We start from the raw sequence: 25858 nt of genomic DNA, 5'->3' as shown, positions 1-25858 counted from the left end.
ACACACAAGTTTTTAGTTTGAGCCAGCTGCAGACATGTAGGCAGAACCTGAAGAAAAAGCATGAAAAGGGACATCTGTCTGAACAAACATGAACAGAAAGCCACTGAAGTAATTTCTGGTAGCTGGAATGCCAATATAACCAGAGGGAGGTGAACACCAAAAACACACTATGCAATGTGACAGATATACCTCTACACAGCCCATGCCACCCAGCTCAGACAATGAGACGGCCTACAGCAGTGGAAACAAAGTCTACACACCACAGTTTTTTACTGGCATCATGGAATATTTGAGTTCATGTTCAACTACTATTAAAAAATAGTTTGAAAGTGGAAAAGGGATTTTTTGTAGTCTTCAGGATTTCCTTTATTTGTTAAATTATAAAAAACAGATAATGGGTGTATAATTGTAGTGTTTCCTGTAAAAGATAACGAATGCATGTGAATTTATGACAATGGAGCTTCAAACTTATTACTACAAAAGTTAGTTTAATTATGGTTATGATTGGTGATTGCGTATTTCTCTTAATACAGACCACATTGAAAATAACGTAATGTACATACAGATTTAAATGTATCACTTTGTAAAAAGAATAAAAATAGTACCCACCCTGTTTAACATTATTTCTTGGGAGCAGTGCAAAATAATTAGATAAAAATAAAATAAGAAAAATAAAAACACGCATCTTCATGTTATTGCTGGCCTCCTACTCTAGCTGGCCTGCTACTCTTTTGCTGGGTTTTGAAACTACCCTACACACACACACACACACACATATATATATATATATATATATATATATATAAAATATACATGAAACACTTTCAAACTTTCCAAAACTTGGGAGGTATAATTTTCCGTGAGATGGAAGAACACTGCACATTTAAAGAAAATATTCCAGCCAATCTCCATGTTAGCGGCTCGCAGTCTTCACCTATGCCAAATGACATAAGACTCCAGATCATTTTATGTCTACCCGAACAGTTCACGTTGAAAAACATCTGATCCCTGAGCAACACAAAGGAAATCGATATGAGGCGCACTGCTCAGCCCTGCAAACCTCGCGGCCAGGGATGCTGGGAATTCAGAAGATCGACAGGAAGGCTCAGCCACTTCTGGGAAAAATAAATAAATTAAAAAAGTACCAGTTTTATAGTGTGGTTTCTGTTCCAACCGCACACACTGAAAAATACTGCCCATGTGTACCAGCATAGCGACTCACGAGGCAGCGATGGAAACAAGCCTGACAGTACCAGCTTCACTTGTTGACTTCAGGAGCTGCAGGCACATGCATGTAAACTGAACCACCTGGTGCTGGGTTTTGCATCCTAGCTACTGTATCTTGAGGTAAAAAGGCACTGACAGAAATTGTAGAATGTACATTACCAGTGCTTTGTATCTAGTTTGTTATAAAACAAACAAACAAACAAACAAAAAAAACTCTTACCAATTAAGGGACTAAAACTGGCCCCTTTCACCCCTTACTGTTCAGTTTTGTCGTTTCAGAAATGTTCCATTGACCCCACTGCCATTCAACCGTCCACCCCCCCCCCACTCATCTCCCTCAGGCTTCCGTCTCTTCACTTTTCGAGTTAGTTATACTGAATTAATGCCAGGATCAGTTTGCAAGGCCTAAAAAATACACACAATAACATTTGGGCACAAGCTAAACGACAGGAAGGCCATCCTCTAGAGTCACTGTGTGCCCTTTCTATTTAAGACGCACAATCAAGAAACCTTGGGGATGCCAACAACAACAAAAACAATGCAATTTTTTCTCCCTAATCACGCCCTTTATTGGGCATGAAAAGACAAGGAAAATTCTAGAAGGGATTTTATACCTTCCCCCAAAAGGAAACCTTCCCACGAGCGTGGAAAATAAATAAATCTGCACAAAACTTGAAACACCATAAATACAATTAAGTGTCAATATGGGCTTCCACAGAGCAGAAAGCAAAAAGCAAAACAAAACATTAGGGAAACAGAGGCATTTGTTCCAGGTCAGTAGTCTTTAAGGAGTTACCTTCGGCCACTGGGATTTTCGATCGATTTATTCTTTCATTAATTGTGTCAGGGGGCAGGAGGGCATCTGGAATGAGCAAAATGAGCTTTGTCATGCCAGCCTGAATTAGTATAACTGGAGCCTGTGGGTTGTGTGTCAGTGAGCATCCACTGCACCCCCACAGTGAGGATCCCAGTGTGTGGAAAAGAGGAGCTGTAGATCGAAGAAAGTGGAGACATCTTGGGGAGGCCTTTATCCAGCAGTGGATTGATATGGGCTGATGGTGTTGATGTCATCGATTAAACCCAATCTGCTGTAAAAAGCGTCCGATGTGTTTCAGTATCTGTGGTTATGGGATCTAATTTCTTCCCCCAATGAACCTGCATGCATCTCCATCCCTCTGCCTCTTAAGCTTTCGGTTCGGACTCTGTGATGTTTTCTGATTCTCTTGGTCTACCTCCATTATTTGCTGAAATAAACTACATATGACTTAATGCAGTTCATTGTATGAAAAATTATTTTTCGCAATAATCTTTTAACCACCTTGTAATGTTGTGTATATTTAGTGTATTAGTCACCATGGTTAAGTTATCTAATAATAATAATAATAATAATAATAATAATAATAATAATAATAATTGTACTAACTTTGCTACCATCATTCATAGTTCCTTGCATTATTGTTCAAATAGGGTAATGTTTTTTCTTTGCTCAGATTAAAAGGGTGAACTTTAAATATAAAAATACATAAAACAAAAGAATAATCTGTTCTCCTAATGGGTTGGAACAAACTACATAAAATGATACATCTGTTTACCAGTCAGTTAAACTCCACATGGTGCCTATAATTAGGGTCTTCATAAATTACATTATTTTAAAAAGCATACAGGGCTTTCCAACTATGCAGAGGGGTATTTTCTCTTTCCTCAGTCTCAGAGCTCAGAAACACTGATATTAAGAACCAAAAGAATTTCAGGGCTAAGGAGAGAGAGCAGTACAGAAATTATTCAGAAAGTAAATGGAGTCACTTGAGTTCTCTGCGTAATTCAGCATGAAGTAATTAAGGCTTTCAGCTGTCTGTATTATATAATTTTTTTTTTTTTTCTTGATAAGAACTTGCCAAAGAATAAACATTTTTGAACGTTTTTTTTTGGGGGGGGGGTTCTGCTTTACAGCTCCACCTATTTGGGATTGGAAGGGAATTCCTGCTGCCGTGGCACAGTATACAGTTACTGGATCCCCACAGGCTGCGATGGGAGCACTGCATAGATAGATCTCGGCCTGATTTCATTAATTCCTGAAGAGTCTACTGCGAAGGGTGTACTGTTAAATCGCTCGATGAGGGAAGACCAAATTGATCTACACAATTCAAGAGCAGGCTCCCTGCAGACATGTGTTGGGACTGATGGGACCCTGCTTCTCTTTCCAGTACAATGTCATCATTGATCTTATTCAGAGCATTACATTTTCTCTCTGTGTCTCGTACTGTAACAGTACAGGATTATTATTTCAGTATCTGGTCCTGAAAGGTTCTTCAGTGCTCTTAAAGGAGTGGAGGCTTTGTAGTAGCAGTTGAAAATGGGGCCCACGTTCAGACACCATGAAGTCAATTAGCCCCACACCAAACACCCTCCAGACTGTACATTTTGTTTTCCTTTAAATTTCGATGGATGGGATTTCCTTTTTCTTTTTCTATTTGAAGGTAGTATCCCTTGTTTTTCACATCAGAGCTCATGAAATGAAGTGCTGAAAGGATGAGGGATTGCCTCAAATTCAGTCTGACCACAGGCCGACACATGTCACTGAAACCACACCACCACAAAACAGACCCCAGCTTTTCATATTTAAAATAAAAAAAGAACCATTTCATTTTTGAGAAGGTTGCGCCTCAGAGGTAGTTTTTCACTCTGGAAGGGAACCAGTCCTGGCGCTCAAGCACCACCGCTTGTGTGTGCATTTTCCCTTTCAGGGGCCAACAAGAAATAAAACAACTCTCGCCACCGCCTATCTCACTTTCACTTAATCGCACCCAATGGGGACTGAAATTGACCGGCAGCTGGATCCCACCGCAACATCCTGTGGAAAACACTCACAGCTCTGGTTCATGAAAGAGGGGGTTGAGACCTTTTGCAGATTCACAAGCTTCCAATGCAATGGGGCCTTTGGGAGTGTCCAGCCAACGCGCTCTCTGAAGAGCACTCGTGATGCAACTCCCTTGACACTCGTGGGGGAGCTTTGATACACAGCAGATCAACCTATTGCACATCAAAGCCAATCGGTAACGGCTTTGAAGATGACATCGGACATACAATCTAAGGTGCTTTAAAATCACAAAGCCCTGCAGACTCTCCTTCACAGAGTACTGCACATTGTTGTCCATCTTCGTGCAACGACGAGGAAACGCATCTGTACAGCAGATTTTATCACTAACTTCTGCTAAAGGACAACGGTAATCTCGCTCTTGGAAAGTGAAGAGTTGATTCCACAAAGCCACCGCATAATCTTCTGTCTTCGGTTTCAGCTGGAATACAGTTCTAGACGTTACCGCGCATTGCTGGGGCTATATACTTTCCAAGACCTTCATAAAAAAATATATAATACAAAAATCTCAGCTCCTACTGTACACACAATTCTAAAGAATAACACTAAGTCACTCTTCAGAAGGACGCCAAGGGAAATGAAGTATGCTACTGTGCATTTAACCACCATCATTATAATCATGGTTAACTATCCATCAGCATCAGACAAGTCCCTTCCCATCTTTTTTGCGATGGCTTCGCTTTTTCAGCTTGAGCCATGTGCTTAAGTGTCGAGCCAGCTGGATTTTATACAAGAATAACTTTTACAGATTTTTCCATTGCTCTTGATAAGAGTAATAATATAAAAATCATCTTCATCATCATCATCATCCAATGTTTTGCATAGATTTTTTTACTCAGAGATCGAGTCAGGAGATGAATGTCTTGTCCACTACCCTCCGTCTCATTTGTTTGCACACGCTGCGCTATTCTTCTGTCCCCCAAGGCTTCCTCGTTGTACCACAAGTTAAACAAGTTCAGCACACCCACTGGGACAAAGCCACTAAGCTCTTGCACCTGGGAAAAGTTTGAACAGTTATGTTTTCTCTGTAACGGAGTTAAAACTGAATACCGTCCATCTGGCTCCATGTGGCCCTCAGCTGAAGCAATAGCACAGGTTGTTTATGAAAGAAGCTGCGAGAACAGTGGAGGGAATGTGCTCTCAGCCTGGTCACACTGCCTGTCAACTGGGTGATGACACACTGCTGTCTGAGGATATTGGGAGGCCAGAAATTCATCTGTGTGTTACATTAAAGTACCAGGAGCATTGGTGCCGCACTGAAAACCAGAATAGCAAAAGAAAATTTGGAAATGCAAATATAATATTAATAACAACAACATTCAATGGATATTACAGAGTGAAAATACTATTGGTAAATAGTCATATAAATGTAATATAAAGAGAATATTATTGTTACTTCTTTTCCAATCTCAGGTCCACAGAGACAGACTGTAACCAATTACTTCATATTATGAAGTGGTTAGATGCATGTGTATGTATATCATGTGGTAAGCATTCAAATTCAACATCTAAATATAGACCCTCATAAACGGCGCTGATGATGCACTGCAGCAGTCTGAGGGTCTTTCACTGCTCTGTGATTATAGAAAGTGGAAATTCCTTGTGGATTGTGCTTCATTTTTCCCAGAAGACAACTGTCTGAGCTCACATTTAGCCTGCGCTTGATAAAGCATATTTTTCTTCTGTGTCCTTTGTTTAAGAGTTTAAACCCCACCTTTGAGAAGCAACAGCAGTAGAAGAAATATCGGTAGCCCTAGCGACTGCAGCGATGTTGGTAAAAGTAGTAATAATGACAGAAGAAATCTACACCACTTAATAAGGGGGATTCAAACAATATGAAAACTGATTAAAAAAACTAAACAAAACAAAAAACCTAGCTTTCCGGCATTTTTGTACCCTCTAGTGGGACCAGAGGGCACTGCAGCCCCAGAGTTGATGTACATCCACAAGTCTGATCTATAATAGACTGGGTGTGCTCATATTTCCACTCGCAGGAACAATGGGAAAGGAAGACTTCCAATGTCAGAGAGATCCTGCTGTCCTTCAGGCTCCTAGATCATCTTTAACACTGACATGTTTTGATGTGTTTGGTATCAGTTTCCATTTCATAGCCTTACAGTTATGCTCTTATTCCAGCTGGCTGATATGGGCCTAAGGGTAAAACAGAGCATTCCTTCTCGCTTCTCTGTTTATTTATATATAGAGAGATGACAATAAAAAGGCACAATCGGTTTGTTAAAGAAAAAACATTAAGAAGTTGGCAATGACAACTTTTAACATTCAAAATGCACGTGTGATTCAAATCTGTGTGAGCACAACAGAGAGACCAAAAACAAAGCAATGTTTTGCAATTTGATCCTGATCAGTATGCAAGTCCTGGGCTTTCACATCCTTATCTCACACATGGCCAGTGCTTGTGATTATTTCTGCCTCCATTAAGCCCCGGTTTTCAAGCTGGCACATCCCCTCCATGAACTGTGGTCAGACCAGGCTGTGATAAGTATCAGGACCTCTGATGTACAAGCTGATTCAGCACCATGCTTTGGGCACTCCTATTGACTAGGGGGGTAATAGAGAATAAACTAGTGTATAATAAACCACTGCATATGCTTATGTTTAGTTCCTCTAAGGTGAGAGTCCAGCTTCAATAAAAGCCTTTTTCACTGTCCTGGCAAATGTGCGAAGCTTCTGTCTTGCCAGTGACTAAATCCTACACGTATCGACTTTTCCTGCTCTGTTCTCTTTTGGCGCCTAAACCTTCCTCAGTTGCCAGTGAAAAATATATTTTTAAGAGGCAGAAGAGTCCTTCTGGGGGTTAAATACCATTGCCGTTGAAATGAAAGGCTGCCCTGCAATCACGGGTGTGCATATTGTGCCTTTTACAAGCACGCTGGGGTCTAGTAACAAAAATGATTTAAGAGTGTTAAACATTACACACTGTGCTGCGCTGCAAAACACTGCGAAAACTTGGGGAGGTGGGGGGTGGGGGGGTAGTTATTAAAAATAGAAAAATTATTTGAAATAACAGAAGGCAACCTTGGTTTGTTCAGAGTGCATTGCAGCCCGAATGTCGAGCGAGGGATTGTCATCAGATCAAACTGTGGTTTGTTTGTATTTTTGCCCCTTAAAATAAAAAAAACACACGACATGGGAACTAAAAAGAAGAAAGACTGACACACTTAGAACAATTTTCAGCAGCAGGGCAGGCAAGGGGTTGCCAACGTAACCCTGTGGCAGGCGTGTTGCTGGTGCCGTCTCACTGGTGCTGCGGCAGCGGGCAGTGTGAAGGGCCCTCCATTTTAAAACGTATACAAGGAGCTTAAAAGGCATTTTCAGCCCAGCTACCCCTGCTCAGATTTACCTATACACACCACCTCACCCCCTTGTTGACACCAATAATTCCCATTACAATAACCGAGGATATGACGCTGTATGCAGCAGAGACACCTCCTTCTCCTTCCACCCCAGAGCAATGGCCAACCAAGAAATGTGATGGCAATTGTCTTTTATTTTGAGGGGGGGGGCTCCTAGTTATTTTGATTTACCTAATTGAATTAATCCTCTTTTCAGTGGAAGAAGGGGCTGAGGAAGAAACAGTGTGTGTGTGCAAGCATGCGTGCGTGTATCAGCATGTGTGCGTGTGGCAATCCACACTGGGTTTCTCGCATTCGCAATGTGGCTTGCAAGATCTGGTACCAATCAGGTCCACTCTAATCGGCTACGACAAACTATAACAGATGAATCGTGGATCTTTTTTTTTGGCATTAAAAAAAAAAAAAAAGTCAGATCACGCATTTATGGTTGGAAACGTTCTTCTCTCGTTACTTTAATATTAGAGCTCAAGACTGAGCCCTTCACATAGTTCAGCCCAGCTCTCTTACCCAGATACAATACAGGCGGATTTTGAGCTTTGATGTGTTGGTGAAAAGGATGATAAAATACAGCTTTTCATCGTAACCATCCTTTATAAAAGCTACAGTAAAAAGAGGATCAAAGAAAGAGAGGAAAAGACACCACTTAAATAACAATTAACAAAAAAAAACTGCTGCTGTGTCAGGTCTATAATTTAGTATGAAAATGATGTCACCCTTCAAGCTGTCAGCCTGATTCATAACAGTTGCGCTCTTTATCATTTTCAGCCCAAATAAACAGTTATTGATAATTATATGGTTGGGCTCCAGAGCACTCTGTGCCTGGATTGAATGGTAAGGCATCTGAGGGTAGCTTTTCAATTAAAAAATGTATGCAATGTGTCTTGTCATCATTTTCCCCAGTCATGTGAAAGTCATTAAAATAACCGGCTGCTCTATATAATTCATAATGCCATGAGATCCTGCAGCGTTTTAGTCACAATAAGCTTCAATTAAGACTTTGTTTTTCATATTGATGTTCATCACAACACAGGCTATTAATTTCCTCTGAAACAACAGCTGCACCCACACGAATCCTGAATGATATACGGCGTATACACACTGAGAATATGCTTTATGCAAAGAGAACAGGTTTTTGCACGGTCCAAAAAAAAATACAAACTGACAGAAGAATTGTGTGGAAACAGGAACGTAAAAAAAGGGGTCTACATCTCTGACCCTGGAGGCGTGCTGTGTCTTTGGGTTTTCATTCTGACTGAGCCCTGAATTACACAAATCAGACCAAATATTGACGAGAGAATGTGTCGTCCAGGCCTCTGCAGTATTGCCACGTTACCTATAAAAACTGCACGACTTTGGCCCTCCAGGACTGCGGACATCTAACAAGAGAGAGGAGCCCATAGAGGGACACTTACTGCCCATGTCTTGCTGAGTCTGAAGATGGGAGCGCTCTGCAGGGCCGACACGACCGACACCAGAGAGTGAAGGTTGTTCAGTTCAAGAAGTTTCTGCAAAAACAGAAAGCAGAAAGAAAAGACTAATTCATCACTGCAAACAACTCTTCTGTTGCTTAATGTAAACCACAGCTAATGAAGGAGAGGAAAAGATAAACAAAAACAGCAAATATTAAGATTTCAACACATGTTTAAGCTTTTAGTTCCAATAAATCATACACAATTAATTACTGCCAATTAAAAAAAACAAAACAAAAACTAGCCCAAAGTGAAACAATACATACAAATATATTTATACATAATTTATCTTAATTAAGAAAGAAAAAAAATCACTGTAAGAGGTGACATCATTTCCACAAATGAATCATTGCTTTTGATTCAATGGAGTGTATACAGAGCAGCAGGGCTGCATTAAAATAAACAGCATGAAATTGTCGAAATAACAGCAGTTTTACAAATGGGTTCACTTACTCCAAAACACATTTGGCTGTCCAGCTCTATAAATTCTTTCATATGTTTACACTTTTGGATTCCTATAAACTAAGTTAATTTGCAAATGATAGATTTCAGTCCCATTAAAGCAAATTTTTGAAAAGAGATTACACTGCATTCCTATTCCTGATTCTTTGCTGTGAGTGACAAGAATGTACATTTAAAAATATGTAAAATAAATAAATAAAACTCTTGATTAACTTAGAGGCAATATTACTATAGACTTTGAATGTATTTCAGTTTATTATAATACGATGAAGAAAATTATAAAGGGGTCAACATTTCTGACAAGTTACACAGAGTAACTGCCAATTTGCAGGCAGAGGTCTTCAGAGAGGAAGGCTTGTGTTTTAGAGGAGTGCCCCTGGTCGGACGCACTGCCAATCAGATCTTCATCACATGCTGGCGAGTTCTGCCTGCCTGCCTGCCCCCCCACCGCCAAAAAACAACCAGCCAAAATTAAATGTCCAATTTTCCACTAAAAGTAAAACCAAAACAAAAAGGCCTTTCATTCCTTTTCATTTTTGTCTTAAATACAGATCCTGCTTGATTTGAATTTATGTTTTTCATTTCCATTTTTAATGTCACGTTTGTTTGCCATTTTCAAAAGCAGTGATGTCAGGTTCTCCAGGCCACTGAGCGTGACCCTTGTGAAGCACTCTAGTACACTTTAGTACAGTGAACTCATTGTCATGTTCAAGAAACCAATTTGAAATGATTCGACCTTTGTGACATGGTGCATTATCCTGCTGGAAGTAGCCATCAGAGGATGGGTACATGGTGGTCATAAAGGGATGGACATGGTCAGAAACAATGCTCAGGTAGGCCGTGGCATTTAAACGATGCCCAGTTGGCACTAAGGGGCCTAAAGTGTGCCAAGAAAACATCCCCCACACCATTACACCACCACCACCAGCCTGCACAGTGGTAACAAGGCATGATGGATCCATGTTCTCATTCTGTTTACGCCAAATTCTGACTCTACCATCTGAATGTCTCAACAGAAATCGAGACTCATCAGACCAGGCAACATTTTTCCAGTCTTCAACTGTCCAATTTTGGTGAGCTTGTGCAAATTGTAGCCTCTTTTTCCTATTTGTAGTGGAGATGAGTGGTACCCGGTGGGGTCTTCTGCTGTTGTAGCCCATCCGCCTCAAGGTTGTACGTGTTGTGGCTTCACAAATGCTTTGCTGCATACCTCGGTTGTAACGAGTGGTTATTTCAGTCAAAGTTGCTCTTCTATCAGCTTGAATCAGTCGGCCCATTCTCCTCTGACCTCTAGCATCAACAAGGCATTTTCGCCCACAGGACTGGCGCATACTGGATGTTTTTCCCTTTTCACACCATTCTTTGTAAACCCTAGAAATGGTTGTGCGTGAAAATCCCAGTAACTGAGCAGATTGTGAAATACTCAGACCGGCCCGTCTGGCACCAACAACCATGCCACGCTCAAAATTGCTTAAATCACCTTTCTTTCCCATTCAGACATTCAGTTTGGAGTTCAGGAGATTGTCTTGACCAGGACCACACCCCTAAATGCATTGAAGCAACTGCCATGTGATTGGTTGGTTAGATAATTGCATTAATGGGAAATTGAACAGGTGTTCCTAATAATCCTTTAGGTGAGTGTGTGTATATATATAATAATAATGAGCACCGAGGACTGCGACCTTAAACCCTGTTATACATCACAATCAAACTCAGCGTCACACAGCACAGATACACTGTGAAAAACACAAAAAAACGCGAGGTCACACATGTAGCAGAAACGAAAATACAACTATACGAATATGCTAACATAACGATTTGCTATTTCAGACACTTTTACTGTATTGAAAAAAACACAAGTTAGAGTTAACATGCATTCGTCACCGCGCACACAGTTCACATTTTCATTCATTTTGTGGCGTATTTTTACTTGTATTCTTGTTTAAAACACAATGACTATAGGCTGGCCTATTGATTATGGATGCGGCTGTTTTGGGCGCAGTCGTGGCAGATCAATAACCTGTCGGAGATCTCAGGTGATGTTAATGGTTTGATGGGAAATTGTGCTGATTGATGAGGTCTGGGATGATGGTCGCAAATCACTGTTACTGTCCCTGTTGTCAGACACGCAGCGATGCTTTATGTGTTGAAGTCGCCCTGGATAAGAGCGTCTGCTAACAACATAATAATAATAATAATAATAATAATAATAATAATAATAATAATAATAATAATAATAATAATAATAATCCATGTCAGCACTGCTGGCTGTGAGCACAAAGCGCATCACTGTGACAGATCTTACTGTGTATTTGATCTTACTGTACAATATGTGTGTTTTGTGTAATTCGCCCTGTGCTAAGAAAATGAATTTATTCATAAAGTATTGATCATGCGCAAACCAACCCGGGACACCTGACTCGTAGCGGCGCTGGATTCGGCGTCACACCGGATCAGTGAATGACCGGTTCATTACCAAACAACATGTCTGTCCAATCTGTGTCCGCATTAACTCTCATCATCATCTCGCTGTAACACGGCTTTCCTGACACGGAAGCTGCGCTCAGTCGTCTCTCATTGCTGCCATTTGCCAACAACTAACTAGTTATTGACCTGGTGAGACATACTGTCACTGTAGTGTCTCTGACAGACCGCAGTTGCTGCTGATTTCGCTCATTTGTAATTAAGTCTCCTCGCTGCTCGCGTCTCTGCCGGCATTTTAAACATGGCGGCTGCGCTCGGCCAATCACTTCCTGTGGAGACGACTTAACCCCGCCCCCGCCCTGACGTCACTGGGTCTTAGGTTCCAGACCAGCAAGTTTTTGGTGCCAGAAAAAGCGGCTCCGCGGCACCGAGCCGGGTCTCATGGGGGGAAAAGCAAAAACTGGGTGCAAATTAGGCACCGGCTCCTTGTCGGTGGAAAAGCGCTATTAGTGTCCCTTCTTTACATTTCAAGCAGTTTGCTCGGTTGCATGAAGTACACTTTTATCTGGGTAGATTTTCTTTTCTATAACTCATTTAGTTCTCAGCTTTAGTATTAAAGTAAGGACTAAAAAGCAGTTCTTGTTATCTAGTGTCCTCCTGTGTTGTTTGTGAAAGGACCTTTCAACATTACAAGTTTAGAAGGGTTGTCAGAAAGCTGAATTGCAGAGGTAGTTTGATGCAGCCCAGTAAAAGAACTGCACCATTTTATAAAATCAGCTCTGAATGGGAAATGCTTTAATCATTATGATCTGGTTTCATAGTGTATGTCATTTTCGGATAAACTGAAGCAACATTTTTCATTCAATATCATTACCCGAAGCAGGAGCTCTTGCACATTCTGCTTAATTACATACAGAATAGGAGTTTGAGATTTATGTTAAACATAAAAGGAATTTAACAAGTACAGATTCATATTTATTGTAAGTCTTTACTATCAACGGAATTCTCCCTGTTCGCTGTCAGATTTTATTTAGACTGCGTTGAGAAAAGTGCATATTTCAGCACTAAATCACATTTTTATAACTTTCCTGTGACAGCCGGCAAGTCTAATAAAAAAGCATGAAATAATGCAAGCAAGCAAACGAGAATAACATTTGCAAATGATCGCATGAAGTTGGAAAGGGACACAAGTACAATGCCTTTTAAATGAGAAGAGAAAAAAAAAAAAACTTTAAAGCTTTTACGAATCCTTTCAACTCACGTGAAGCTACTCAGTATTTCCTCTTAGAGATTAACTAAAGCAGAGACTGGTGCTTGAGTAGCAGGCACCATATATTTTCTTATTATTATTTTTTAAGTATCCTAATTATAGCATGACCATTGTCCAAAAATGTTGCACAGAATGGAAAGGCAAACATCTGGAGTGTGTATTGGATTTTATTCTTGTTTGACCACCTTTTTTCAGGAATGGATGGATTCTTGATGTAGTGTAAATAATTATGAGCTCACACATGGGGCCAGCAGAGCATGCCAAATTGAGATATGAGGAAAAAACGAGCAAGGTCAAAGGGGGGTCCAATAAAACGTACAAACAAACAAAAACACTTTTTGTATCAAGACTTTTGCAGCAGATGGCTGAAAGGTATCCTGTTCCCGGTTGCTCTGTAAAGCACTCTGGGCAGAGACTTAAAGCTGCAATGCACTCTTCACAGCAGAGAGCGCTGACAGCAGCCCATCCCCGGGGACAGAGAGAGGCCCCCTGGGAAAGGCGAAACCGAGGCCGGGCACTTCACACACGCAGCATCTTTGTCTTGTGACCTGTGCCAGTGGAGACCCTCTGCCAATGTGCTGTGCAGTGTAACGCCACACATTTTACAGTGCCAGGTGAGGTAATACAATGTGTTACTGATCCCTTTTAAAAGTCAGTCAAAATCAGGTCCACATTATCACACAGGTTTACACGTTATTCGAAACACGCAAGAGAGCTTTTAAGTCAGCACTGATACACTTGAGCCCCAAAGCGTGTACAGTACTGGACCTCTACAATGATATTCCAGAGTCTCTGGTTTACATGGGTCTATTCTATTACTGCAACAAAGAAAAGAAAAGTGACTCAAACAAACTCACCTTTGCTATTTTTATAAAATGGCTCAATATTTCTGCTCGTATCTTTAACGTCTGTGCCGTCAGTATCTCTCTCACCACCCAGAAGCTGACCTGTTGGAAAAGGCAAGAAATTAGCTTTTTATAACACACCCCAGACATTTAAGTTATTTCAAGAGAACATGAGGTAGCAGCAGTTAAGATGCTGTCTCAAAGATTAATGATCATCGCATGTTTCTGCAAGGAAAATAAGGTAATTTGCATGTTTTTTTCCCTTTTTCTGTTAAGCAACCTTTTAGTGAACTGCACTTTTCTAACAAGGTTCAGATTTGTGTAAATCGACCCTTACGCTTCAGATTTTTGCTTTTTCCACTGTGGGAACACAGCTTAAAATAAATCCTCTGCTAGAAAATGAAAAGTAAATTTCCCACCACTAAATATAGGAAAATCCAAAAACCAAAGCAGAAAAAAAAAAAAAAAATCAAACAAAACCATATCTCTGTAATTGTGGGACATATGAAGTACAGTTCATGCATAATATTTCAGAGGGGGAAAATAAAATAAAACCAAAGTAAGTAACAGGGTCTTTTTTTTTTTTAATCAATTTCAGTAATGATTTAGATTTCCTTAATTGTAACTCTGCTCCAACCACAGCGTGTCGTCCACATAGCTAGGAAATAACCTCAGACCAAAATTGTGTGTTAAGTATGTGAATGATGTTCTGTATTCCCTGAACCCCAGAAGAATATTCAACCCAGTCAGCGCGTAACAGAGAGAACCAACGACGGCAAAAGCCTTGATCATGCAGTCTAGACACGGAAAATACATTGCACCCATTTATTTTGCTTTTTAAAATGTTATGTTTATTTTTACGTAATAGTCTGTCTCTGTGGGAAACTATTGGGTGATTTCTCAAATTACTTTTGTATTACGATCAGGAATGGCTTAGCTTGGAGTGTTTGCTGGTACCGCAAAACATGATAACTTGCTCACATTTAAACTTCGTATCCTGAAGTCATTAGTAGTAGTAGTAGTAGTAGTAGTAGTAGTAGTAGTAATAGCCGGTGGTAATAGCAATAGTAGTAGTAATAGTGATGGTAGTAGTAGGAGCAGTAGCAGTAGCTCTAAAAAGAATACTCAAGATAAACTGTCATGCTTGTGAAGGTTTCATTTTAAGAATGGAGTGCAAAATAACAGCATGGAGTTTGAAGAAAAAATAAATAAAACAATGAAATAAAAGATGACAGCTTGTTGTGGCACCTGGATGCAATAAACCCTCTCTACAGGCTGAGCACTGATATCATACAGGACAGGGGACGAGCAGGGGCGATGGGGAGTACAGATAGCACCAGTCTTGAAAAACCTGACACTGTGTCTGGGATCCCGTGAGAGGCCTGTCTGAGTGCCCTGCCGGTCTGATTCGAGTTCCCTCCGGGCAGTGTTCGCGCCCAGCATCTCAATGATCTTCCTGTAAGACCGTCTCAGACTCTGTTGCTTGTTGATCGCGCACAGTGTCTGTTCAGCCCAGGGATCTTTTGACTGCAGACATCATCATGAGGGCCTCCTTTTGGGATTCATTTTTTGCCATTTCTTTTTTGATTTGCTTTATGTTTTTGTGGGGGGTTTTCTTTTTACAATAAGTGTTTCTATTTGATTAATGAAGAACACTCTTGTAAGCTAAGTAGTTAGTTCCATGGAACCACCGCAAGTTATTTTCATTAACAATCATTAAACACAATGGACATTTCAAAATTTAAAAAAAAAAAAGGGGTTAATCTGGATGACATGACACAGAGCTATAAAATAATCTTTTACTTCATATGTTATGCCAAGCTCTTTATATTATATAGTCCAACAAAAAAGTCAAGATCAGCCACATGTTAAGATAATAAACAACGTAGGAGAATGTGTCAAATGTAAAAAACAAGATACAGCCCCAATTTAACAAATGATTAACAGTATGATGTTAAAATAAATATTTAAAACCAAACTTTAACAATGTACGTTAGCTTTGCCAGAGAAACGTACTGTAATTTTTTCAGCTAATGATTAACTAGCCTCTAAGTTTGGTTCAAAAGAGTTTAAAGCCTCAGGTATTAAACAGATACTGTCACCATCCCAGTGTGAATATAGGGGAAATGCAATACTAAATCCTCCTGGAAGTCTAAGGTTAACTGGAATCCACAACACTCACGCAGCCCAAAGCCCACAGCACAATTCTACCACCTTTTAAACACTTAATACATATTTTGAGTCACCAGAGAACAATTTTCTTCCCTTTAATTAAAGAAAAAAAAACGGCATGCAGTTCATAACTGTGAAAGCAAAATTATTGAAGAACAAAACAAAATAGATGTTTAAAGAAAAAAAAAAAGAAGCAGAAAAAATTAAAATTATAAGTCCACAGAAAAAGACAGGCTAGCATGGGAGAGTTCATTCAAAAGTAACAAAGAAATTGCACAGGAACAAAATAATAATACTGTAAAATGCTGTTTTTCTTTAGGATCAAAATTGCTCATTCATTAAGTGTCATTATAAATAGAGTACCAGTCTGAGTCATAAATGCAATGGAATTGTGGAAAAACATCGGCTGCGATTTGGACTAATGACTTTGTCATTAATATTCCTGGAAGTTTATGTGGTGCTTTTCAATCTGGAAAGGGGCTCAAAGGCTGGTGAACAGAGTGCTGATTCAAACCGGGCACTTTGTAGCCATACGCTTATAACTGGCTTTTGTGTAAAGCCCCCATTAAAGGAAATGACTCGAAAGGGGAAAAGGGGGGGGGGGAAATGACAGAAAGAACAGACTTGACTCAGATGGTAACTGTGCACCACTGTGTGCTGTACACGAGGCGGAGAAGCTGTGTCCGAAGAGGATGTTGAAAAATTAACTGAGCTAACCACCAGATAGACCACATCAGTTCCAAATGGAGTATATTTGCAACGTGAACATGTCTGTCACTGCTATGCTATGCTGATGCATTACAGATTATTCTTGCATCCTTGATGAAACCAGCGCACATGTAAACTGCAAGTCTTATTCCAGCCCTTTCTAACTTTTTAATTTTAATAAAATAAAAATTAAAAACAGACATAACCTCAAAAAATGCTTTAAATTAACCGTATTATATGATGATTTGTTTTATTAGTATTCGATTACAGATTGTAGTGTGTGGATACACAAGGGGAAAAAATGGATTGGAAATCACATTATTCTCATTTTCCGAGGTTGTCTGTATGCTTTGATGTATTTTTTTACACGACCACGTCCACGATAGCAATGGTTTTTAGAGGGAACTTTGGCAACTTTACTCATTTGAAGACGCACATCAATTGGATAGGGAGAGAGGATGCTCAAAGTAATGTTATTAAAATGAACCTAACCTCACAAACTTCTTTACCGGCTTGAAGTAAAAGGAATAGATTTTTAAAGACGTCTAACGATGGTATGAAATGGCTGAGGTTAAAGCCATCCAGCACATACTAGACACATTAGATATTGTAATATCAGGTCACAAGTTGAGCCAATTCTGTAATCAGTGTCGTGTATGGGCTGCTGCACAAGCAGAGACTTCAAATCATGTCCATACCATAATTAAATACAATGATGCAATGGGATGCTTTAGTGGTGATCCAAGGGAAGGAGCCCTAATGACTGATAATCCTCATTAAGCTGTAAGCTATCACAGTAACATGACTCCTATCTAAGGATACTTGCGGAACATTCATCCCACAGAATTAGAACAAGGAAAGAAAAAACAAAAAGAAAGAAAAACAAGCAGTCCAAGAAAGATGCAATTTAAATGGTATCAGATTGCAGCATCACTTTTTCCCTAAAGCAGCTGCAGACAGTCAGCCCCCACCACCTCCCAAATGTTGTCCTGCACTAGAGCAGGGGGGTCTTAAAAAAGTAAAAAACAGATACAAGAGGGTCAAAGAAATGTTTCACGGAAAGCGTTCCGCTATCAGCATGTGATCCCTGCGCCAAAAACGGGGTGGAAACACTTAGTGCTCACTACACAGGAGGCCACGAAGAGCATTCCTCACTCGGCGACCCCCACTGGCAGGCAAAGCGGGGAGAATTGTTGACTCCGGCACAAAACAGGGCTTGGACACTGCAAGTTTACACCACATTAAACACGAGAGAACTTTGCCCGTTCCAAAACTTTGCAAATCCAAATGCGAGTATAAAGATTTTTTTTTTTTTTTTTAATCAACAAACAAAAATAAAGAAACTAAAACGATGAGTATATGTGTTATTTATGTATGACTTTGGCCTACTTCACCATGCTTATTCGAGTATTGCTGAACTGAACTGCTCTACCCTAAAACACAAACTAAAACCAAAGCTGTACGTTACTAAGTTGTGTCTGTATAAGCGTAGGAACTGGTGTTTTAACCAAGCCAATCAGAAGAGAAGTCAATTAAGATGACCTGGTCTGAGCTCATAGTGCAACAACCTCACAGATTTGCCAAGTATGCAGAAACTCAGAACATACCTCTTCGGGGGTTTTCAGTTTTGTTGTTATTTTGTCTTGACAACCGCATTTCCACGCCTGTACCACATGCATCATTTCCTATTATGTATTTGGAGTTTTTGCAAAACAAAGATATCCTTGAATTGTTCTAAAACAATCAACAGCTTTGGCAGACGTGTGAACGTGGCTGGAAACAAGATGCAGAATGACATCATCAAACAAGTGTGCGAGAACCCAGCACTGTTAGTGTTATGACAGCTGGCCGAAATCTACACATATTGCACACGGGTGGTCACTATTAACAAGCAATATTTCGCAAAGCATAATTTCTGAAGCTGAATCCATCTACCCAGAAACAAACAACAAAAAAAGCAGCCAAATCCTGCGTGCCTAATAAGGTAATAAAACATAACCATCACCACCAGGGAAAAACATGACTTGAAATCCAGTTTCAATATGGAACATAAATTCTGTAATACCCTGGCACAAAATCAATGTAAAAAATAAAAAACTTTACAAAGCTTGTAAAGTATTTAATTTTAGTAGGCGAGTGAGAAGATTTATTGGAAGTGTTTTCTCAGCTAAAAAATTTAAAAAGGAGTTAATAAAAAATATCAGTGTTTTGTTTTAAAGACAAATAGGCACATCTATCCTGGTAGGCTGACTGTTTCACAAAGGTCTTCACGTTGCAGAAAAGGTCTCCTATGTAACACTGGTGTTATATCGCTGCGTTCTCATGGTGAATGAATTTAAAACAAATGCCGGGAAAAACTAAACAAAAAGCTCTGATTGCCAAGTTGTTGTTTTTCCTGCGATGGGGTCATGTGAATGGCCTGACCCCGTTTAAATCTGAGCCCAATTAAAGTCAAAATATCAGCGTTATCTATTTGTGCTTCGGTCAGTCAGAACTCCGACCACCTGACCGTCCAACACCACAAGCGTAGAACAGATCAGAGGTAAACAGTTCTGTGCAACAGAGAGGAAGAGATGGCAGCCTCTTCAATTAGATTCATAACAGTAGGAAATAATTTGGGAAATTAGAAGTCCATGCAATAGGCAGAGCAAATGATGTGTTCATTGAATCCAACTCCCAATTATTTCCAGACCATAGAAACCTACAATATATCAAGGTAATTTAACACCATCATTACAAATTATTGCTAATTTTGTTCCTGAAGCTCAGGGTTTAAGGCTCATATCTCATTCTCAATTTGTTCTTTAACTTTTTAGATCTGGCACAGCGACAAATGGGGAAAAAAGATAAGCTTAAAATAAATTCACGCACACACCCCCAGACTTCAAGTAAGACAAATAAGATATGGAAATGCTTGTTGTACAATTACATTTTACTTAAATGTGCATATACTGTATTGATACGAATTTATTTCTATACAGACACACATTATTTGAAGTACTGAGAGAGACGGAAGACGGAGATAACTATTTGATTCTGTCACAGTGAGATTACACCACAGTATATCGTGACCTTGTCAAACAACCCCTGATCAGCTCCTGCCCCAAGCTGTCTGTTCAATTTAACAAAAATGTTGAATTTCTAGAGCTGGGCTTTCCCTGCTCTCATCACTGTAGCTGAACATCAAAACACAACGTGAGTATCGGGATTATACAATATACCCTCAGTGATGGAAAAACTGACGGTGCTGACGACTTTGTCAGACCTAAAACCGCGGATGAAGCGGCCCACTCTCGCATATGTACAGCGCATGGGGACTTGATCCGAGTTCCTCTATGGTTTTACTGGCTGGGCTGGCAAAGCCTCCCTACTCTGCGATTTCACATCTGTTAGTGAAACTGCTGAATGTAGCAAAAGGAAGAAGCTGTTAAAAAGAAAAAAAAGAGGGAAAAAAAATCATAAATGGCTCCCAATTTGCTAAATCTGCAAATAGTAATTCCACCTCATGTGTTGGGTTAATAATCATTGGAGGCCACGCTGATAATGTTTCATGGCACAGCCATCAAAGACGGGCACAGTTGGCACCTTTTACATCCCAAGCTGTAGACAGTTAGAAAGCAATTGGCTAGATTAGTGAAATATATGGAACTCTTACTCTGACGGATACACTACAAGTAATTCAGTCTCTTAAAGCTTTCGCAATTTCTAATGTATGATAAGTGAACCTTTGTAAATAATACATAATACAAATATAAATCGATGCAAAATCAAACTATCTTGTTCTATGTTCATGTATTAAATGTATTGGGAGTGAGCGGTTTAAATATCACAGACAGCAAGGAAGTGCATTTAGTGTGGAGGCAGAAAACATTATTCATATTTTATCGTAATTGTGTGTTATATTTTCAAACACATCCCCCCCAGCCCCAGTGAAAGCAGAGCACTCACCTGATTAAACCTCCTGGTGAACGCTACCACGTTGGGTGCCAGGCTGTGCTTCTCCTTTTTATTCCACCCACAGCTGGCCAGCTCCTGCAACAGAGGTCAAAGGTGAAAGGTGGGTTTAGTCCCCTTGTAGAGGGGTGCCCCTATCCAGTTACCCACAGCCATCTCCTTCTCCATCTCAATACACATAATAACCAAGTCATTATTCATGCATGTCTCTGTAGCTTAATTCACTACTCTGGCACATCACAGTCGCCTTTCTGCAAACTGATTTTTCTTTCTATTTTTTTTTATCTTACATTTATATGATTTATCTTACAAACGATACACTGTTGTGAAGAAGCAGAGCATTCATTATATCATAAAACCATTGCAAAACAACAGACAAACAAGAGTATAAACTGTACGTGCATACATAACCCTTTATCTAGTCATCCTCCGTTTATAAAAGCTCTCCAAAATAACTGTCCATCGCCAACCAGGTTGTTGTCATAATTCCTTTTTACAGGATTTAAGTAATCTGTCCTAGACGGTGTTCTTGATGGGCTGGTAGAGTGGAAACTTCCCTCTGGGGTGGTTTTAAATCATTTAAATCACAGGGCTATCTTAGGAAAGTGCAGCCATGTGTTCGTGGATGCTGTAAAACAACTACTTTTCACTTAAACTCCTGTGATCTCAGGGATGGACAGGAGTTCACAGTGTGTTATTTATGTTGGGGGGGGGGGGGGATAAATGTGCAGTGTACAAACACATGAATTACACACTTTCTTTACCGGAAAAATAAAAGACTGAACCTGTATTTAGTTCATGTCAGTGAAAATAACCTGCTGACACGGGAAAAAAAAAAGACAAAACCAAACCATTCCCTTCTACCTTGCATTGCGTTTCTTGATAATGCTACAATCGAACCACTTTGTCATTAAATCAAATGTGCCTGCTGGTGCAAGAAACATGTCACGTGAGCATATCTTTATTAAATTTTTCCTTCCTTCATCAAAAATAGTAAAAAAAAAAAAAAGTTGCAGTTAATGAGTGAAAATTATTCAGGGGTCCCACTGCCTATCAGATGGCATCATGTGGAATGCCTGCTGAATAAAACCTCTGACTACTTATAAAATGAAAACCTTTGCACATTCCATGTGTCCACGAGAAGACGAGGAATTCCCCCCCCAGCAGCGGCGGAAACTCAGCCAATTTCTACAGCAAGTCAGTCAAACCCAATGCTGGAGAATAATGAGGGGCTGATTTCTTTCTTTGTCAGTCTGGAAAAGAAGCACTGATCTGAGCTTTGCCAGGCTGACATTACTGTGACGTCCCAGTGAGTCATTTGTAACTGGTGTGATGATGAGATAATCGTCATGAGAGTCGTTTGCCATAAAAATGTACAATCAACCCCACTATGCTACTCAAAATGGGATAAAAAAAAAGCATTTTAAGATCAGTATGTGTAATTATCCACATTATTGTCTGCAGCCTGTATCCAAGGTGACTCACAATTGCATTATAAACTTCAGACACTTGTACCACAGGGTCTCATAATTGTGAAGTGATTTTTAAACGTGTTATTCTGACACCTGTGGATCAGTGAACCAATTAAGTGACAGTAGCTGGATTGAGCTTCCATGGGGGACACTAAAATCATTACTTAATAGTTATAAATATATATTAAAAAGGGGGCGTAGGGGGGTTTGCACAAGATTTGTTCAGTGTGTGCCCAAAAGCTCTTCACAGCAGGAGGTTATACTCAGCACCTGCAGGAATGCTTAAATTGGAGCATTTAGAAATTGAAACAAGATGAACATCAGTTTATTCAATCCAGTTTGAGTTCCAATGCCTCAGCCATTTGTACGATACTCTAGCAAGCATGCTTTCGGAAAGGAACAGCCATGTTCACACCATTGAGATGCGGAAATAATCTCTTTCGTTTGTGCTAATGAGATTCAAACAACTGAACAGTGTTGGGTGAAGACCAGCATGTTATATTTCAGTGGCTATAAGAAAGTATCACATTTTAATAACGGGTTAAAAACATCTTTAAGGAATCAAGCAAAAAATAATGTTTGCTCACGAATGTGCTGAACTAAGGAAGACATAGAGGATACGATTAACAACTGATTACAACTGCAGAGATTAATTTATTAACCTGATTTAGGCTGACTGGAAACATGCAGTTAAGCAATTTGAAGTAACAGGACTTTAAAGAAGCACTAATTTCCAAATAACACATGCACCTTATTTAAGTTCAGCCAAAACAGAGACCCAGGTAAAATCGAGAGGAACGCGAACTGAAGAAGATTCAGTTTTGAAGCAGAAACAAAATCTCCTTTCTGGTTTCTCTAACGAGGCGTTGCTTGAAATCCGATGTTTGGAAGAGCATAAATGATACCTGGGGATTACGGTCTTTTGTTTAACGTGTCGAGAATGTTTTACGCGAAGCTCAAGGATCTTAATTCTCTACAAGCGATTAACATTCATCCACATAATGGATTGCCTTTCAAGACTGAATCACCTTGCTTTCTCTCCAAGGTTTTATTAGACTTCTGCCCATACGTTGGTAATAGAATTCATTTGTAATTACAGCAAAGTCTTTTGTGGTGCACTAGTGGTTTGAGTAACAGAGGAGCAGGCAATTCTTGTAAAGAGCAATTTTATTCAAATTCATATTCTGTTATTTTCTATATATACATATTTTATGGTATTCAAAATGGCTACGTACATAAAATATTCTGACTGTACATTCTCTGTTAAGGGCCCAATAAAACTTGAAAGGTTTTTAACAAGTCACTGGGTTGGTTAAAGCTCGGTATACAATAAAGCAATAAGATATAACTAACAGTTCAAAGGGATTGATCACAGATGATCTATAAACTCAATATATTTCTCAGCTCTGAACACAAAGCAGGTGCATGCATTAAAGGAGAAAATTACGATGGTGGATCCACTGCTGATGAAAACAGCACTTGTTGGGACTAAAATGTTATTATTTGTGAGGTTTCGCCTTCCTCATTTCTCACTCCCCCTCAGTGTGTAAATCAAGTCAGTGGCCTCCCAATTCAGTCGCACTGGTGAGACCTCTGGGCCTGGCCAGAGTATGCATCTTTTCAAGACTCTCCACGTGGGGAAAGTGTTCCCTTTTTCATTACCGGCCACCCACAGTCCACAGAACTTCAGACATGAGACACCGCTCCCACCGACAGGCTGATCTGTCAACAGTTCCACTTCCCTGGTGCAGAAAGTCTGAGCCATTAATTTGCATTTTTATTTTATGGGATATTCCACCAATCCATGACATTTGCTCACAATATTTTCAGGTTCATAAACATGAATAAGAAAATATGTATAGCCCGCTTCCCCCACCCCACTGAAGGACTTCGACTTCAACAGAGAGAAGAATCAGGCTGGATGTAGGTCTCGGAAACATCTTCTTCATCAACAACTTTCACTATGACCGAAGGTGGGGGGCATAGGGGACACCTCGCCAGGCCATCACTAAAACATACTTATACAGCTCTGGAAAAAATTAGGAGACCACTTAACATAGATTTCTGAACTTGGAGTAGTCTCAATTATTTCCAGAGCTGTAGATGTGTAATATATCTTTATAATCGCTATAGCATGTTGATAACGGCTGTTGTTTATTTGGGAAGAACATGGTAATATCAGTACATCTGAACTTAAGATTACAAGCATTTTCATTTCCTCTGTACAGAGAGATAGACAAGTATCCCTTATACGGTTAACTCCTAAAGTTAAGGTTGTAGGTGGATGTATTGAAAATAAATGGCTGGAATAACTACCTCAGTGTAGTAATAAAATACATTACTTCTTGCCCTAAATTCCTATTGCGAAGTGCTAACTGAATTATTTTTGACAATGACAAAGAAGAACCATTTCCATTATCTGTGGTAATACAGTTCATGCTAGAAGCCATTTGACTTAAAACTGCTTTTATTTTTTGATCATTATAATGAAATATAGCATAGTGCAGTTGTGTAAAATGTGTACAGATTCTACATCCTGTATTTTTCTACTACCCAGTTTATATCACAATATATCGTTTTGCTAACTGCATATACAGGTACCAAAATTGTCTTCCATACATAAGTAAGCAGCTTAAAAATGTATAAATAATTCATGAAATAATATTTCTTTGTAATTGTTCTTTTAGTTCCAGAGTGAAAATTACTAGGTGATGAGTTGGTTGTCACCCATTTACTGAAGACGCTAACAGATGTCAAGTAAGGAAATTGTTGATGCAAATAACTGCTTCTTTATCCAGTTCTGCAGCGCTTTAAAAAAATAAATCAAAAGAATGGCATCGTGCATCTCATCGAGCAGGAACTGCTTCAATGGCATTAACATTAATCTCAGTAGAAAAAAACTAATTAAAAGTGGTTTTATTTCTCTCCTTTTCCTTTATTTTCTCATGCAGTACATACATACACCACACTGCATATACAGAGCAGCACTTATTCATGGTAAAACTATCTGCAAAGCGACAGACTGCCATTTTCTGGGAGCTGCTGGCCCAGGTTCCCTGAGCAATGATAAAGTCCTGACATATTTACGCCCCCTCCTGTACAGGACCCATTCCACTTCAGCAGCCTGTGACATCATCAAGGGCACCTGCAGAAGTCATTGCGAGAGGGCAGGAGCCGGACCCCTCCTCATAGCGGGCTCGGGACTATCCCAAGCTGATCTACTGTCTGGCCGCTAACAGCAGACCTCATGGCCAATGTAGTTTGAGCCTCTAAGACCCGTAGATGGATACAGTCATCGGCAAAAGAGCTTGAGGAATTCCAGTTCTCCCTCTGGCCCCAAACTATTTTTTTGTATTTTTTTAGTTGTTATTTTTTACCCTCTTCTCAATTGTATGCATGTATACATAAATGTAAGTGTCTTTATAACCAGCTTTAAGAAATACCCTGTAATGCTTTTTGCGAAGTGTACCACACACGTCTGGTGGGTTACAGAATTGGCAACATGTTTACAATGCTGTGTATAGTACTCGGTCTGGTTTTATAGAGCCCACATACTACTTCAGTGTAACTCATTTGGTATGTGCTGGCTGTATGTTTAGGATTGGT

At 39.7% G+C, this 25858-nt stretch overlaps 1 protein-coding gene across 2 annotated transcripts in view; it reads right to left on the bottom strand.

Annotated features, from left to right (window-relative positions):
- The window catches only part of ralgps1 (Ral GEF with PH domain and SH3 binding motif 1), a 199765-nt gene that overhangs the window by 116819 nt on the left and 57088 nt on the right, over positions 1–25858 (bottom strand). For both annotated transcript variants that reach the window (XM_066713155.1, XM_066713156.1), the window contains exons 5-7: positions 20775–20858; positions 13959–14048; positions 8889–8981 (exon numbers count right to left, since the gene is read on the bottom strand). In XM_066713155.1, the coding sequence (XP_066569252.1) occupies positions 8889–8981; positions 13959–14048; positions 20775–20858 (267 nt within the window). The remainder of the gene's footprint in view (positions 1–8888; positions 8982–13958; positions 14049–20774; positions 20859–25858) is intronic.

Source organism: Amia ocellicauda, chromosome 9 (assembly GCF_036373705.1).
Source record: "Amia ocellicauda isolate fAmiCal2 chromosome 9, fAmiCal2.hap1, whole genome shotgun sequence".
Taxonomy (NCBI): Eukaryota; Metazoa; Chordata; class Actinopteri; order Amiiformes; family Amiidae; genus Amia; species Amia ocellicauda.
Note: the sequence above shows the minus strand (reverse complement) of the source record. Positions and strands in the feature narration are given on the sequence as shown.